General features: G+C 51.4%; 2 protein-coding genes across 6 annotated transcripts in view; both read right to left on the reverse strand.

The window, feature by feature from the left end:
• Positions 1 to 12,570, reverse strand: part of Znf775 (zinc finger protein 775) — a 24,838-nt gene extending 12,268 nt beyond the window's left edge. Inside the window, exon 1 of one of the 2 annotated variants that reach the window (XM_026789403.1) lies at positions 12,526 to 12,570. In XM_026789403.1, the coding sequence (XP_026645204.1) occupies positions 12,526 to 12,564 (39 nt within the window). In that variant the 5' untranslated portion in view covers positions 12,565 to 12,570. Of the gene's footprint in view, positions 1 to 4,408; positions 4,478 to 12,525 lie in introns of those variants that run through there. The other variant, XM_013353895.2, reaches the window with a different exon arrangement.
• On the reverse strand, positions 8,462 to 12,596 carry Repin1 (replication initiator 1). 4 transcript variants are annotated; one of them, XM_013353907.2, is made up of 2 exons: positions 12,526 to 12,596; positions 8,462 to 10,386 (listed from the first exon to the last, which is right to left on the reverse strand). In XM_013353907.2, the coding sequence occupies exon 2, from the start codon at positions 10,373 to 10,375 to the stop codon at positions 8,732 to 8,734; it is 1,644 nt and encodes a 547-aa protein (XP_013209361.1). In that variant the 5' UTR covers positions 10,376 to 10,386; positions 12,526 to 12,596; the 3' UTR covers positions 8,462 to 8,731. The 4 variants fall into 4 exon arrangements, with proteins under 4 accessions (XP_013209361.1, XP_013209360.1, XP_026645203.1 ...); XM_013353906.2 differs by having other exon boundaries at positions 8,462 to 10,389; positions 12,526 to 12,582; XM_026789402.1 differs by lacking the exon at positions 12,526 to 12,596 and adding an exon at positions 11,610 to 12,394.
• Positions 12,597 to 15,817: the final 3,221 nt, after the last annotated feature.

The following is a 15,817-nucleotide window of genomic DNA, read 5'->3' on the forward strand; positions in this document are numbered from 1 at the left end:
CTGACCCTGCCTGTCCTGGGCACCCCAGCAGGGCATCATCCTTCTGCTTGCTTTCCCTGCCTCCAGCCTCACCAGGGAGCTGCCAGAGAGCTGGGACAGCATCTACACAGGGATAGTGGAGAGCCTCTGTGCCAAGGAGGCTCTTAGATCTCCCCGTGGGGAGAGAATGTGCATCCCCCACACCCACACCGACCTGAGGGTGGAGGAAGGGGCGTCTGACAGGGACCTGGGGAAGAAAGATGAGGTGCTGAGCAGGAACAAGGAGAATGCCACTAGCTGCTGAGCATCCGCTAACTATCACACATTCAGCAAGCAAAGCCCACATCATCCTTTAGCTCAGGAAGTTCTGCCTCAGGTCATGTAAATGCTGGCACCAGGATGGATGAGGGGGAGGGTGCTTGCCCCCAGTGGAGCACTTTCCATAACTATGTAGCCTCGAAGAGAAGGTACAAGACTTATCTGAGGGCGAAGACAACTCTAAACTCCCTCATTTTTAGGAATTTGGCTTCTATGCCCCAATGTGGTTATTTAAATTCAAATGAGTTGAAAAGATGGCTCATAGGTTAAGAACACTGGCTGCCCTTACAAAGGACCAGAGTTCAATTCCCAGTGCCTACATGGCAGCTCACACCTGTCTGCAATTTCAGTTCCAGGGGATCTGGCACCCTCACACAGACATACATGCAAGCAAAACACTAATGCCCATAAAATAAAAATAAATCTTTAAAAGATACAACAACAAGCATCCTCAAATTTAAATAAATTAATGGTGTGGGAGAATGGTCTGTATTCTGTCAATTATATTTTAAATAAACACTGATTGGCCAGTAGCCAGGCAGGAAGTATAGGAGGGACAACCAGAGAGGAAGTAGAGGTGGGTCAAAGAGAACAGGAGAATTCTGGGAAGGAGGAAACCCATTCCTCAGCAGTCCTGACCAGCCACAGAAGAAGCAAGATGTGACTGCTTCACTGAAAAAGGTACTGAGCCATGTGACTAACATAGACAAGAATACTGGGCTAATATAAGTTATAAGAGCTAATAAGAAGCCTGAGCTAATGGGCCAATCAGTTTATAGTTAATGTGGACCTCTGTGTGATTTCTTTGGGACTTAATGACTGCAGGAGCCGGTAAGGACAGAAAACCTCAGACAACAAGTTAACTTTTAAAATTCAGTTTCTCAATCATATTGGTCACATATAAGTATTCAAAGGCCACATGTGGTTACCCCACAGTGACTGACAGAAAAGGCCACTGCTGTCTTCCTGGGGGTGAACAAAAGAGGTTCCATACACACTGAGTGACTGTATAATTAAGTTGAAGACTTAGAAGTGGTTACTTCTCTGTCCCCAGTCCTTTGTCAGTAACAACAAATTTACTCTGCTTCGGAATGGATTTCAGTCAAACATGACCAAAGGCCAACAGGAAGCTGAGAAACATAACCAACTGCACGTGCAAGCCATACCTCCTACTCAAACCAGTTCAGTAAACAGAAGTGCAAAGATGCAGAATGGATACCTGCCACATTGCACAGTGGCCGCTGCACCCAGTGTGCTTTCCAGATCCAGTTAGCCATGGCCAACCTCACCTGGTGCAGTACAAAAGACATTTTGAGAGAACAAAGAATCACGTGACATTTAATATAGTACACTGTCATAACTGTTATATTGTATCATTTATTGACCTTATCCTCTCTCTGTGTCTAATCTGTAAATTAAGCTGGCAGATGAACATGCTGGAAAAGACTGGTACAGCCCAGTATTAGCTGTAATCTCAAACATGCACTGGGGTCAGGTGACATGGCAGCATGTCCTTCACATGCTGGAGGGCTGGAGGACTGTACATGTAGGCATAGGAAAGTGTCTTCCAACAGGCATAGGAGCTGGGGAGGTGCCTGGGTAGTTAGGAGCACTTGCTGCTCTTACAGAGGATTAGTCTCCCAGCACCCACGTGGCTGGCAACGGTAACTCTGGTTCCAGGAGATCTGACTCCCTCTGCTGGTCTGCCTGCATATGTGTGGTGCATAGACATACACACAGGCAAAGCACCCAGACACATAAAGTAAAATTAAGTCTTTCAAAAACAAATGCATATCCAACAACAGCATGCAAGCATGCCCGTGTGAAGCGCACCAACACAAACTGCTACACAGCAGAAATGCAGGCAGTCTTCTCAAAGTGGAATGCAGTAGGACAATCATGTGATCCGAGCTTTCACTAAACAGGAGCCCGCGGAGTTGAAGGCCAGCCTAAGCTATATATAAAGTTCAACACTAGCCTGGGTTACACGAAACCCTACCTTCTAAAAAAAGTCTTTGACTATCCAGAGCCTTATTAATATGCCTATTTGCTCCAAGAAACAGAACTTAGGGAGGCAGGAAGCCCCGAGTAGAAGCCCTGTGTAGCCTTATGAAACATAAAGACTAAATTAGGCCCAGCAGCCAATGGACTGTGAGATCCTTCAGGGCCCAGCCCACACAGAACCAGCAGGCCATTCCCCTTTATCAACTTTGGATGAGCTGAGTTACCCCAAGTCTAAATCATCAACTCAAGTTTCTCTCTTGAGCCCACACCCAAGTCTAGCAAAGTTCTTCCAGGCCTCCACATCACACCTAGAATAGGAATCAGGAACCCATCCTGGGCTATCTGTCACCAATTCTGAGTCCAGGTCTTACTGTTTCTCAGCTAAATAACTTCAAAAAAAAAAAAAAAAGTCAGTGAGATCACTCAATGCATCGGTTATCAACTCCTGCGTTGACTAAGACCACCAGAAAACACAGATATTTACATTACATAACAGTAGCAAAATTAGTTATGAAGTAGCAACTTCAAAACATTTATGATTGGGGTCACCACCACATGAGGAACTGTATTAAAGGCCACAGCATCAGGACCAACATGAAGACCTGTATTAAAGGGTGGCAGTGTTAGGAAGGCTGAGAGCCACTGGCTTAGTGGGTAAAGGATTTGACATGCAAACCTGTTCACCTAAGTTTGATGCCCAGAATCCATGTGATCCACATGGTAGAGTGTGAGAACCAATTCCCCAAAACTGTAACACCTCTCTCTCCCTCCTTCCCTTCCTCTCCCCCCCCCCCAATCAATAAAATCCTAAAGTTTTACTGATTTCTTGGTCCCTCGAATTCACCTGTCACCCAGAAGCCACTGCGATTTGGACGCTTTACTCCCCTAACATATTTCAGGGGCTCCCTGGCACCTGGAGATCTAGATAAAATGTCGCGGCAAGGCCACTCAAAGTTTAGTCTCTGGTTCCCTACCCATTGTCCCATACATCTTACCACCCAGTGCCCAGATTTGCTGTACCCTCACCCACCTGCACACCTCCAACCTGTCTTGCAGTGACCTTGCCCATATCCCTTCCCAGCCCAAGTCAGGGCCGCTGTGCCAGAGACAGACACCGTTTAGAGATGCAAAGCTACTGTTTATGTCACCAAATGAGTACCAGGGTAACTGTCATTAGTGACTCTCTGTTACTAACAGAAGATCAAACGCATCCTAATACAGGCTTCCTGCACTGCAGCACACAGTCCAGGCCCCAGCCTTGTAGACCATTACAAAACACGGTTTTGAGGGCACATTTAAATAAAGGTCGGCCCACAACTGATTGGCAGAAGCACAGAATCATGGAACCTTGGAACTGACAGGACACAAATGCTATGGAATGTTTTCATGTTATTGCTCCACACGGGCTAAGAAACAAAACCAAACAAACAAAAATGTGGAGCCTGGAATGTCACTTGTCTCCAACCTTAGGTGACCACACCCAGCTTCCACTGCAACTGGAGACAATTCTGGGCTCAAGGTCACCCAAAACCACACCCACTGAATCTGCTGCAGCAATTTTACTTGAAGGGTGTCTCGGGAACTACCCTCTCCCCGAAAACGCGCACTGTAACTTCTGTGTGTGTGTGTGTTTTTTTTTCTCGCGTATTCTCCACCTCCATCCTCATCCTGGCTCATGGAACCGCTCACTTAGCGATCACCTACTCTGATTCTTTCTGTAGCCAACAATGAGGTTTCTGTCTCCAGAAGCGCGTCTACGCGGGGAAGTGGGGTGGGGGCAGACACAGAGAACTCAGAACAACCAGAGGGGCCATGCGTTGGCGACTCTCTGCTCTCCTACCCCTTGACCTCGCTGCCCTGGCCTGCAGCCCTCCCTGCCAGCCTCAGATCTCTCCCGGCAGCGCTGGGCAGGGTGCTGGTGTTGCATAAAGTTGGGGCCTGGAGCTGAGGTGCGCGCGGGATTCGGGGCACCTCAAGGCCCCGGACTCATCCTTCCTCTGCAGTCCGGGACAGCGGAGCAGCGGCCGGGCGCTGGTGCATCCCTGCACCGCCTCTCCCCACCCGGAAAGCACAGGGACTCGAGGGAGGGGGCCTGGGAAATAAATACCTTTGACTTTGTGGCTAAGGTTAACGGGAGCAGTTACCCAAGGGGTGACTTGGGCACCGGGCTCCAGGCCCCGGCCAGTCCCAGGTCAGACGGGGCGGGAAGGCGCGCGTGATTGGCTGTCTGCTGTGCACCGCCCCGTCTGAGGATTGGCTGTGCGGCTCAGATGACACTCCCGGTCCTATCGGAGCAGCCCGTGGGGCGGCCCCTTTGTTCTCCGGAGCCAATAGCCAGGGCCTGACCTTGCCGGCGGACGAGCGTATTCGAGCTGTGAACCTGTGTGCTGAGCGCTGGGAATGGGAACGATTTTTCTCCGGCTCCCTGTGCTGGGCGACATTACGTCGTTACTGCTCCCTGTCCCACCGGGTGCCTCGGATCAGCCCGCCTTTGCGAGCTCTGCCTCCCACACAAGCGCGTGTTGACGTCTGAACTTGTAACATAGGTGCGAAGTCCGGCAGTAGCTAGTATTTTTGAGGTGCCACTGGTATCCGTGCTGTGAAGCTATCTCGGACCACATAGAAACCACCACTCTTAGGAACCCTCTCGAGAGTATGTCCACTTTAATGTGGTCCTTTTTCTTTACTCCCTGAAAGCTATGTTCAGGTGGCAGTGCACACAACCGCACATTTTACATTGCAGGGCTCTTGTACCTCGCTCTCAGCAGACCAGAGTCATGATAAATGGTGTTTGGCGATGTCTGGAAGTGGCTTTGGAAATGGTTGCACTGGGGAGAGCTTGTTCTAGCTGAGGAAACAGGTCTGAAGATGTTACCTTACTGCAACTAGTTTCACTGCACATCAGGGTTCAGTTGTGTGAACTGTCTTCAAACTACTAACCGGGTCCAGACTGCCACGGAAGGCCACTGTTTCCCAAACACTTCCAGGAAAGCATTTTCATCTCCACCCCCTTCCGTCCATCTGAAGGGAATTCCTCCCGCTCCTGCCTTGAGTTGGGTCCCAGCTGGGTAAATCCTCTCACTCCTGCCTCAGGAATCACAGTGGGGTCAACTGGAGAGAAGGTGCATCTTTGAAGGTGCATCTGGAACCAAAATGGATGGCTCCCTGCGACCCCTATCATGGGACCAGTCCGCAGCTGATTCATCTGGGCTTGCTATAGGCCCAGCAGCTGTCCAGCTCTTAAGCATCATGGAAACTGAGGCGGACTTTCTACCCATTTCCCCACTAACTTCACATGCAGTCACCACAAAAGAGACTCCTGTGTCTGGACTTTGACTTATGCCTGTGAAATAGATGGATAATTTTCCACCTGCTTAGGTAACTTTCTGGATTTTCATTCCTACCTCTCAGAGCAGCATTCTGGTTCCCAATCTTGCACCAGCTAGTGGGGTCCTGGAACAGCAAGCAGTTCCACTCTAGAGCAACAGACACTCCAGACTGGCATTCCAGGACCAAGGCTGTTTTAGGGGTGGAAAGATGGAAGCAAATCTGCGAGTATTTCCCACAGGCCAAAGCAAGGCAGCTGAAAATGCACAAACAGATGGCTGGGAGAAAACCCTGCAAACTTCAGGTATGGAGAGAGGGGCCAGGAAGGATATTTAAAATACAGTAGAGAAGCTGCACATGGTGATGCTTGTTTGGAATCCTAGTTCTCGGGAGGGAAAGTTCAGAGGATCAGAAGTTGAAAGCCAGCCACCTACATGGGGAGTTCATGGCCAGCCTGGAGTTATGTCAGATTCTGTCTTTAAAAAAAAAATAATGTATGTTTTGATGCACACATGGGAGAGTCTGCATTATAAAATCATAAAATCTGTGTGAAGGTCAGAGGATCACATTAGTTATCTCCCAGCACCTCCCATCTTTGTTAAGACAGGGTCTGTGATCAGCCTTGAACCTCATCAAGTTGTCTAGGCTGAGTTGAGCAGCAAGACAGCAGGATCCCACTACCTGTGGGATCACAACTGTGAGCCACCATACTCAGCAAGACAGCGGGATCTCACTACCCGTGGGATCACAACTGTGCGCCACCATACTCAGCCTTCCACATGGTCTCTGGGACACAAACTCCAATTCTCATGCTTACAAGGCATGTGTCCTACAAACTGAGCCATCTCCCCAATCTCAGTATGTTATAACCAAAAGTAGTGTATTAAATTTATTTATCTATTTATTTATGTTTGGTGTGTAGTGATAGTCAAGAATGAAAAGGGGAGTTGGGGAGATGACTGACCAGTTAAGAGCACTTTCTGCTCTTACAAAAGACTTGGGTTTGGTTCCTAGAATTCACATGGTGGCTCACATCCATCTATAATTCCAGGTCCAGGGGGTCTAATACCATCTTCTGGTTTAACCTCCATGAGTACCAGGTACACACATATACACAGGCATACATCAGAGCAAACACATACAGACACACATCTTAAAGGGAAAAGGGGACAGGAGCAGACTGACTGGAGTCTCAGTCAGCCTCCAGTAATCAGCATTAGGTCATGTGCAAGAGTGTGCATGAATTTAAAGGGAGAAGTCAAGCATCCAGGGAAGCCTATCAGGTAGAACTTCTCAGCAAAGTTCATTCACAAAAAAAGAGTTCATTCTTATGCAGCACTCAGTGTAGGGACTGATGCAGAGATGACAGGCAAGAGGCCATTGGTGTCCAACAAGAACAGTACTCAGCTGTGTGTGAAGCTACCAATGATGGACCTGCAGCTGGCCAACAGCAAGGTCCTACCAGGCAAATCAAACTAGCCCTTCTCCCCTCAGGGAACCTACTGACTCTGAGCTGACCCAGAGAAGGCTGAGATCATGTCTGTGTGTATCTGTAATCAGGGTTGGGGGATATAGGCTGAAAGCTATCTTTGCTGCTCAGAACACCTCTTTTCCCAGAGACCCCTTTTTTCATGACAATGACCCTGACAAAGCTGCAGATGTAACCAAAGCATGTAAGGTTCGCCACCCTTCAAATGAGGCTCTCAGAGATGTGACATGAAGGCTGACTTTGGAAGAAAAACAATGATGTCTTGGGTCCAATTTTAAGACTTTGATTCCAAAATAAGCATCCTGTTCTCCGGTGCTTTTGCCAGCTCTCTGAATCTGCTCACGCTCAAGTGTGGCTAGCTCTGCCTCCAGCGAGCACTGGAGGAGAGTACAGGGTACTCAGCTGCTGTCAAAGCCCCCAGCCTGACTTCAGGAAACAAGAGTGATGTGCCTTCCCATCACCATGAATCCCACAGAAAGGAACACGGACAGCTACTAGTTCTAAAACCAATTCTTTATTCTCTAGTTTGAAAAGGAGGGTAAATGGTTGTTCTGTTTTGATCCACAGAACAAAAGACCCAGTAGGCAGAAATGATAGGAAAACAGAATCCAATCATTATAAGTAAGGATTTTAACAATTAGAATCACCCTACAGTAGACCCAGGTGCATGGTAGAGGCTGGCATCCACACCTGGGAAACTGAAAAAGGAAATCTGCCCAGGACTTTCCCTGCAGCCAGTCTCCCAGCACCAGTGGACTATTCTTTCCATAACTCTTGATGCTCTAGAAAGAGTTGGGGAGAGTCCTGTACTGGGGAGAAAGGGCAGATAAAGCCAGGAGGGTGAAGGAGTAAATAGATGTCCTGGAAGGACAACCTGCAAGGAGTAGATGGAATTTCTAACTGTGGGTGGGGCCTCTCCACATCTGGTACCTATGCAGGAGGCATTGTGGAAGGGTACTGAGAGGGAGGGGGAGAGGGAGAGAGGGAGAGAGAGAAAGAGAAAAAGAGGGGGAGGGAGAGGGGGAGAGAGGAAGAAGAGGAAGAGGAAGAAGGAAGGAAGGAAAGAGAAAGAAAGAAAGAAAGAAAAGAAAAGAAAGAGCTCAGCTTCACCTCTCCTGCTGTCTAACAAGGCCAGCAGGTTCACCAAGGTGTATCCAGCTGGCCCACTTTCCCTGCCCCAGGATTCATTTACTAATGACTATACCACACCGACTTCCAAACCTGAAGTAACTCATAGTAAAGACTGGGACTTTAAGGCGTTAACACCAGAGGATGGAGTGGCTCCCTTCCGCTGGTGGCTCCTCTAGCAGAGGACTCAAAGGGTAGATGGAGCTGCTATTGCTACTTTTCCGGGGTACAGGGTAGTCTGATTGACCCTTAGAAAAACCAGTTGGGGGCCGGCTAGCTCAAAGCCAGGTCCCTGCATACTAAAATGGATTCCCTGACCACTTAGGGAAACTCCCTTCCTAAACAGAGCCCAGTTCACTCTGCTTCTTCTATCCCTCTGGCATCTCCACCTGTTCCTCCAGTAGCATCAATGTAGGCACCCCACAGGGCCCACTGGCACACTGTTGCCAAGGACATTCAGGCCTGTTTCCCTCGGCCTATGGCCCCTTAGGCATCGTGCTTCTTCTGGTGCATCAAGAGTCGATCCTCATCGTCAAAGGTCTGCCCACAGATAGCACAGCAGAAGGCGCCATCCCGGATGTGGCTCTTTCGGTGTGTGATAAGGTTGGACTTCTGGCTGAAGCTGCGGTCACAGTCGGGGCAGGCGTAAGGCCGCTCACCAGTGTGGATACGCCGGTGCGACACCAGGTTGGACTTTTGACTGAAGGCTTTGCCACAATCTGGACACACGTAGGGCTTCTCGCCAGTGTGGATGCGCCGGTGTGCAGCCAGGTAGGGCTTGTGGCGGAAAGCCTTGCCACAGTCGGGACACACGAAGGGCCTCTCTGGCGCATGGTCGCGCCGATGGGCTGCCAGGTGGCTGCCCTGTGAGAAGCGGCGCCCACACTCCTCGCAGGCAAAAGGCCGCTCGCCCGAATGCACGCGTGAGTGAGCCACCAGGTGCGTCTTCTTGCCGAAGTTCTTGCCGCACTCAGGGCAGGTGAAGGGCCGCTCTCCTGTGTGCTGTCGCTGGTGCAGCCTCAGGAAGCGCTCGAGGCGGAAGCTGCGGCCACAGTCGGCGCAGCTGTACAAGGGCACAGATGCCTCAGCCGGGGTCCGGGGAGACCCCAGAGCCCCCATTGCAGGTTGCACCATGGGCTCCGTTGAAATCTGAGGGCTTCCGATGCCGGGGGCAGCCTGCGCCGAGATCTCTGAACGCTTGTGGATTTTGCTGTGGGACAATAGGTTGGGTTTGTGGCGGAAGCGGCGGCCACACTCGGTGCACGGATAAGGCTTCTCGCCGGTGTGTATGCGCCGGTGCGAAGTTAGGTAGGGCTTGTTGGTGAAGCGCTTCCCGCACTCTGGGCACTGGTGTGGTCGCTCGCCAGTGTGCACTCGGCGGTGGGCGATCAGGTTGGGCTTGTGGCGGAAGCGCTTGCCGCAGCAGGCACACTGGAAGGGGCGGTCCACGGCATCTCCACCGGGCCTGGGGGCAGTCACAGCAGGACGGCCCCGAGGCCGGGGACCCAGAGCCTTGACAGCTGCCTCCTCCAGGGCCTCGGCCACATGCACCCGCTTGTGAACAACCAACTGGTCCCACTGGGCAAAGCTCCGACCACAGTTGCCGCATATGAAGGGCCTGGCCTCAGGGGCAGGGGGATGGCACCTCCGCAGATGAGCTCGAAGCTGCTTTTGTCGCCAGAAACGTCTGTCGCATTCGGGACAAGTGATGGGCCGTTTTGCAGCTGAGTGAGCCCGCAGGTGCAGTACCAGGGCTACCCAGCCTCGGAAGCTATGCCCACAAAGGTGGCAAGTGAAACCCAGATCAGGGACGGCAGAGGCATGAACCTGAAGGTGCAGCGCTAAGAAGGGGGCGTGGCGAAAGCGCTGGTTGCACTCTTGGCAGGACAGTGGCAGCCGCGCCTGGCACCGCCGAGTGTGAAGCCACTGGGCTACCCAGCCTGGGAAGCTCCTCCGACAGTGGGCACAGCGATGGGCCTTGCCTGGGGCTTGGCCTCCTGGCTGAGCTACTGACTTGCCCTGGTGCCTCAACCCTCTATTGGGCTGGGAGGACTCCTGGGAGGGCCCAGAAAGGAGCCTGGGCTGGGCTGGGCCCATGGTCATGGTGCCCCTGCAGCGCCGTTCCAGCATCGGTTCTTCCTCTGCTGAGGGTGGAAAATCACAGTCACTGCAGGAACTAAGCCCAGTTTCTCCCTTCTAACCCCAAGGAAGAAGAAAGCTTCCCTCTAGGAACTGCTAGCACCATTCTAGTCTATATATTGGTCTTGAGTTTCTAAATAACATTTCAAAGAATCTTCTTTTTTTATATCGTTATTGCCCTGGAAACTTCCAGAGGGAGACATGCTGACACTCTTTGGGGTTCTCACATGGTATCTAGCCTAGTGTCAGGAAGACTTACAGAAGTATTCTTCATCTCCCTACTGTGCCTGGGCTATTGCGAAACTCCCCTTTTGCCTTTCCCCGAGACAACCACTTCCTTCTGCCACATCAGAGCTCCCTGCTTGACACATGAAGCAAGTGTGGCATTTCAAATGGTGGTAGTACTTGCCTGAGGTGACAATGTCAATCATTAGCAGACCCAGGCCGGTATGTTCTTGTGAACCTTCAGGCCAGTGTGTTCATCTTAACATGGAGGTGTGCAAACATCTCAAAAACCATCTGACTAAAGCCTTGAGGAAGGTACTTTCAGCTCCCCCACCACACACACACCTCAGCTCTGAGCCTGGAGGGCAAGTGGGAACAGCACTTCTTCAGAACAGGAGGAGAGCAAGGTGCCTCTCCTAGCATAGACTAATGCCAAGCCACCACCTGTCCAGACGGCCGTCATTTGTCCTGTCAGCCCTTGTCACCCACACCTAAGCAATTGCGATTGGGACATTGGGGGAAGGAAAGTGCTTCTCAATCCAAGGAACACCCACAGTTTGCTGTGCAGGCAGTAGGGGGAATCCCTGGCTCAGCATCTCTTAGGGGTGCTAGGGATTGTTGGGGTAAGGAAAGAGGAGGGAAGGCGAGATTGTGATCTCAGTCCCTTGCCTGGTCCTGCCCAAACCTGGCCAAGGGCTGCCCCATGTTCAGCTATACCACAGGAGGGGAGCCCAGATTCCTGAGAGCCTCCTACACAGAGTGAATTCTGGGGTGGCAGTGAGACTCCCCAGGGACCTTCCATGTCCGCTCACAGGATCTGTCCAGGCACAACCTCCTGAATCTCTTCTGGGGGACTACCCACCCCCACTGGCTGAACCCAGGGATGACTCCATGATACAGAATGGATTCCTTGCCCACTAAGCTCCTGTCCTGCCATCAAGGGAGACCTGGGCACTGGAGTTGGGGGTTGGTATGAGGACACACGAAACCCAAACTCTACCCTGGAGACTGCAGAGCTGGGGATGAGGCTTTTTCCAGCTCCTTCTGGGGATGTTCCTGGGGATACTTCTGCAGCGCCTACTTCGGCCCACACTCCGGTAGCCCCCGGATGTCAGAGAAAACTGGAACAATAAAGACATCCCTATCCCCATGGCAGAGCTCAGACCTCTAACTGCAGAGAGGTCAACCTTACCTGGGGAAGGGAGAGAAAACCTATGTGAGGCTCTGCGCTCTGCCAGGGGAGCTTTGTGTCATCACCTAGTCCCTCCCCCATTCAAAGCCACAGGCTTCAGCCTTAAGCTCCACACCTCGGTCTGGCAGAATGCCCTAATGGACACGGGACTAAAGCATGGATATGGCCCTTCACTAGGAAGCACAGTGCTGCCTTTGGGGGCCACCTCATAGTCAGGTAGGGTCACAGAAGAATTCTTGATCTGTGGCAAAGATCTTCCTCGGTAGCCAAAGGCCGACCTAGGCAGGAACTCTGGAATCCCTGCCGGCTCCCCTTCCCCCCACTCTTCTCGCAACAGAAATTCCAGGCCTGTTTCCCCGAAGGTCTTCGCAGGGTGCGACAGTGTGCCCAGGACCCGGCCGGGATCCCTTGGGATCTAGGACAGCCTCGGGTGGCAGCAGGCCCACACCCCCCTTTTGTATTGGTGCGTGTCCTCTGTCCTCGTTCGTTGGCATGCTGGACCGGCTGCTACGAGGGGAGCGGGCCATCTCGGGTCCCACGCACAGCGCAGCCCGCGGAGCCTGTGCGCAGGTGCGCTCGCCCTGCGCCGCAGCACTCTGCCCCCCCACACACACACCGCGCGCGCGCGAACCCCACAACCCCACACACTCACGGTCACGCGCCCCGCAGGTGGAGCTGCCCCCGCGCGCCCTCGGTGGCCCCCGCGCCCCTGCTCGGGCCATACCTTTCCCGTGTGCCCTGCGGGGACGCGGCGCCCATCCATGAAGCCCCAGGCCGGCCTCTGCGGCCCGCTCCCCACCCAGCCGTGGCGACAGCGGCAGGTTCGAGTTCACAACTGCCAGGCCCGTCCCCAACCTCCCCCCTCCGGGTTCCCAGCGCCACGTGACTACAGGAGCTGCGGAGGGTCAGTCTCGGCTAGGCGGCCGCGGCCTGGGGGCGGGGCGGGCCAGGTCACCCGCGCTTCTCTCCGGCTTGGGCGCACGGCCGGGGAGGGCCCCCGGCTCCGTTGCCATGGCAGCCACCAGCTCGAGTTTTGGCACCGGCCGGTGCTCCAGTTTCTCAACACAGTGTCTCTGCAAAGGACGCTCGCCCCTGGCTGGGCCACCTCGTGGCCAGGCTGTGGTCACTGCATCTGACCCACCTGCACTGGCTTTTTAAAGACTCAGAGCCTGATAGAACTGGTCCGGGCGCCGACGATTCCCCTGGCGTCGAGCCTTGAGCTTTGCCCAGGCCGCTCCAGCTTGGGGCTGCTGCGGGGCACCGGCTCACCAGGGCCGCAGAGTGCACCCCGCACGCACCTGGACGGAGAATGAAAGGCCCGCGACTGTGAACTCTACAAAGCCCGCTATTCCCACAACTAAGATCCGGAGTTGCCCGCGCTCTAGAGCTGCAGGCCCAGGTGGCTGTTAGCACAAGTGGGTCATTTACACTTGGAAACGCACGGCAGCCAGTGTGGCGTCTGCGGGGGCAGGTGCAAGCCTGTGCTGATGACTCATCCACTAGCAGGTGGCCTTGGCTTTAAAGGAACCCCATCTTGGAGCTTCCAGACCAGTGCAATTTCGTGTCCTTTCATGCTTTCAACAAAAACAAGTTTTGAATCGTACAATTATTTTAAAAACACTTTTAAAATCTGTCTCACACGTAGGAATAGAGGGCCATCTAGCCCTCTCATGTATTAGCCTCCTAGAGTCAATTACATCCAATGTTGTGACGTACTCTGATGTGCAGAGTAGCATTTTATGTTGGGGTTGCCTGAGGTAATCCCTTGCAACTGTATGTGCTGGCTCTGCCCTTAATATATTGTAAGTTTTCTGCCATTTCATTGCTCTTTTATATATTCTTTCATATATTTTGGTGGCTGCATAAGTAGATTACAAAATTTGTATCCCTATAGATTATTGCTTCTTTGGACATCCTCCATATCAAACTTTTGGAGGTGGAAACAGATGGTCAAAGACAAGTTATATATTTTTAAATGATCATCCATGTTATCCCTGAGAAATAACCGTTTTCCCATTTCCTTGATAACATGAGCTATTTTCCCAATTTTAATTGCTTTGTTTTAGGTTTGTTTCTTGGATTGCTGGTTTGCTGAACTGTTTGTTTCAGGTGATTTTTTTTTTTACCAGTTTATTCTATGACTTTTGAGAATTTGTCCTTTGCCCAGTTTCAAGGTTGGGAAGTTGGTTTTGTTGTTTGGGGTTCATGCTTAAAGGTGTTAAGCTGTCAGGTATGTGAAAAATGTTTTTCTCTGGACTGTTCTTGTTGGCGGGGTGGGGGTGTTGGCAAGGTCCCACTCTGTAGCCAAACCCAAACCTGATTACAGGCATACCCACCACACTCAGTAACTTTAATTTTTGAAGTGAGAAAATTTTGGTTTTATGTGCTAAAACCTGCCCATCCTTTCCTTTCTGGTGTTGCCTTTAGATTTGTGTTTAGAACGTCACCTCATCCATCCCTAGTCACTCTTTATAGTTTCATTGCAGAAAGTGAGTTCTAACACCTCAGTTTCCATAGTCCCCACAGCGATTCTGTCTTGTTTTAATTTAATTTGTAAAACTTATCTAGAATCAATCCTCTGCTTGTCCACATGAACTTTAGAACTTGTCAATATTTGAAGGCCTGTTTGTGTTGGGTGAGAACAGAGATGTGTCACTCCATGGAGTAGACACACTGTTTGGGTCATACCTTGCCTCTCACTGTGGAGTCGCTGCTATGTGGGCTACATGCAGACCCTGTGCTCTTCGTAAGTACAGCTCAGACTGTAGAACTTCCCTTCTAGCAGACATGGATGGAGCACCTCTGCACCTTGTGTCTAGCATGGTGGTAGAAGAATATGTAGCAAGACCTTCCAGTTCCACCTGCACATTTTATAGAAATGCTTAAACCCTCAGGGTGACTTAATTTTGTGTTCGGTGTGGTGATAAACCCTTCTCACTGCTGGGCAGTGATGGCGCACCCCTTTAATGCCAGCACTCTGGAGACAGAGGCAGGCAGCTTTCTGTGAGTTCGAAGCCAGCCTGATGCTACACAGTGAGCTCCAAGACAAGCAGGAATACACAGAGAAACCCTGTCTCCCAAAACAAAACAAACCCCTCTCATGCACATCTCATTTCACCCCTCAACAGCCTTGGAAACAGACTCTCTGGCTCTTATTTCACAAATGACACAACTGGGCCTTGGAGATGGTAGAGGGCTAACTGGAGGGCCAGCCTGCTGCATGGCAGGTGATGGGAACAGGGGAAGCGCCACCCAGCCTCACCCTTAACCACTGCAGCTCGGGAGGGGGACATCACGTGCTGGGCCCAGCAGAGTGTGAACTGTAAAATGCTGTGGTTAATGAGTGTGCAGTGCTGATGCCTCAGGGTCCCTGGAGTTGATTACAGCATTTTTGCAAGAGCTTCTCCAGCAGAATCCATAACTCCAAGAGTCTCCTTCATCACATGTGTGATCTCTCCTTGGTTAAATAAGGTCCTAAACCAGTTGCCACCGTGGATCTCAACCCCTCTAAGGGTAACATATCAGCTATTCTGCATAACAGATACTTACATTATGAAGCATAACAATAGCAAGATTACAGTTATGAAGTGGCAATGAAATAATTTTATGGTTGGGGGGTCATAATGATATGAGGAACTGTACTGGAGGATCATAGCCCTAAACCATTCCCTTTCTCCCCATCCCTGAAGAAAATACCTTGTTCCCCACCACCACCCCCATTCAGTAGCTACTACCTGCATTTTTTCTCAATAAGGAAACAGTGCCAGCCTTGATGCTGCAGGGGGGCAGGAAATGGCAGGGACTTGGGCTAGGATTCTTGAGCCTTTGTACTAGTCAAGTACTGTGTACTCGAGCCTTTGAAATACAAGCCTTAGAGTTGGGGGCTTCACCCTGTACAGTGTCAGAGGTAGGGAGTGTTGTTCTTTTGAAAAACTACAACTCCCAGACTCCTCTTGGACTATGGTTACCTGTGCGTGCACCTTCACGCAGGTATGGGATATTCCCAGATACCCCTG

This window comes from Microtus ochrogaster, unplaced genomic scaffold, assembly GCF_000317375.1.
Source record: "Microtus ochrogaster isolate Prairie Vole_2 unplaced genomic scaffold, MicOch1.0 UNK18, whole genome shotgun sequence".
Taxonomy (NCBI): Eukaryota; Metazoa; Chordata; class Mammalia; order Rodentia; family Cricetidae; genus Microtus; species Microtus ochrogaster.

Excerpts from the sequence above, each read along its gene's own strand:
- Repin1 (XM_013353908.2), bottom strand. The coding sequence starts at position 11,760 with ATGGGGATAGGGATGTCTTTATTGTTCCAGTTTTCTCTGACATCCGGG. Across the intron at positions 10,390-11,609 it reads CCAGCTCTGCAGTCTCCAGG|CAGAGGAAGAACCGATGCTG; the intron begins GTAGAGTTTGGG and ends TTCCACCCTCAG.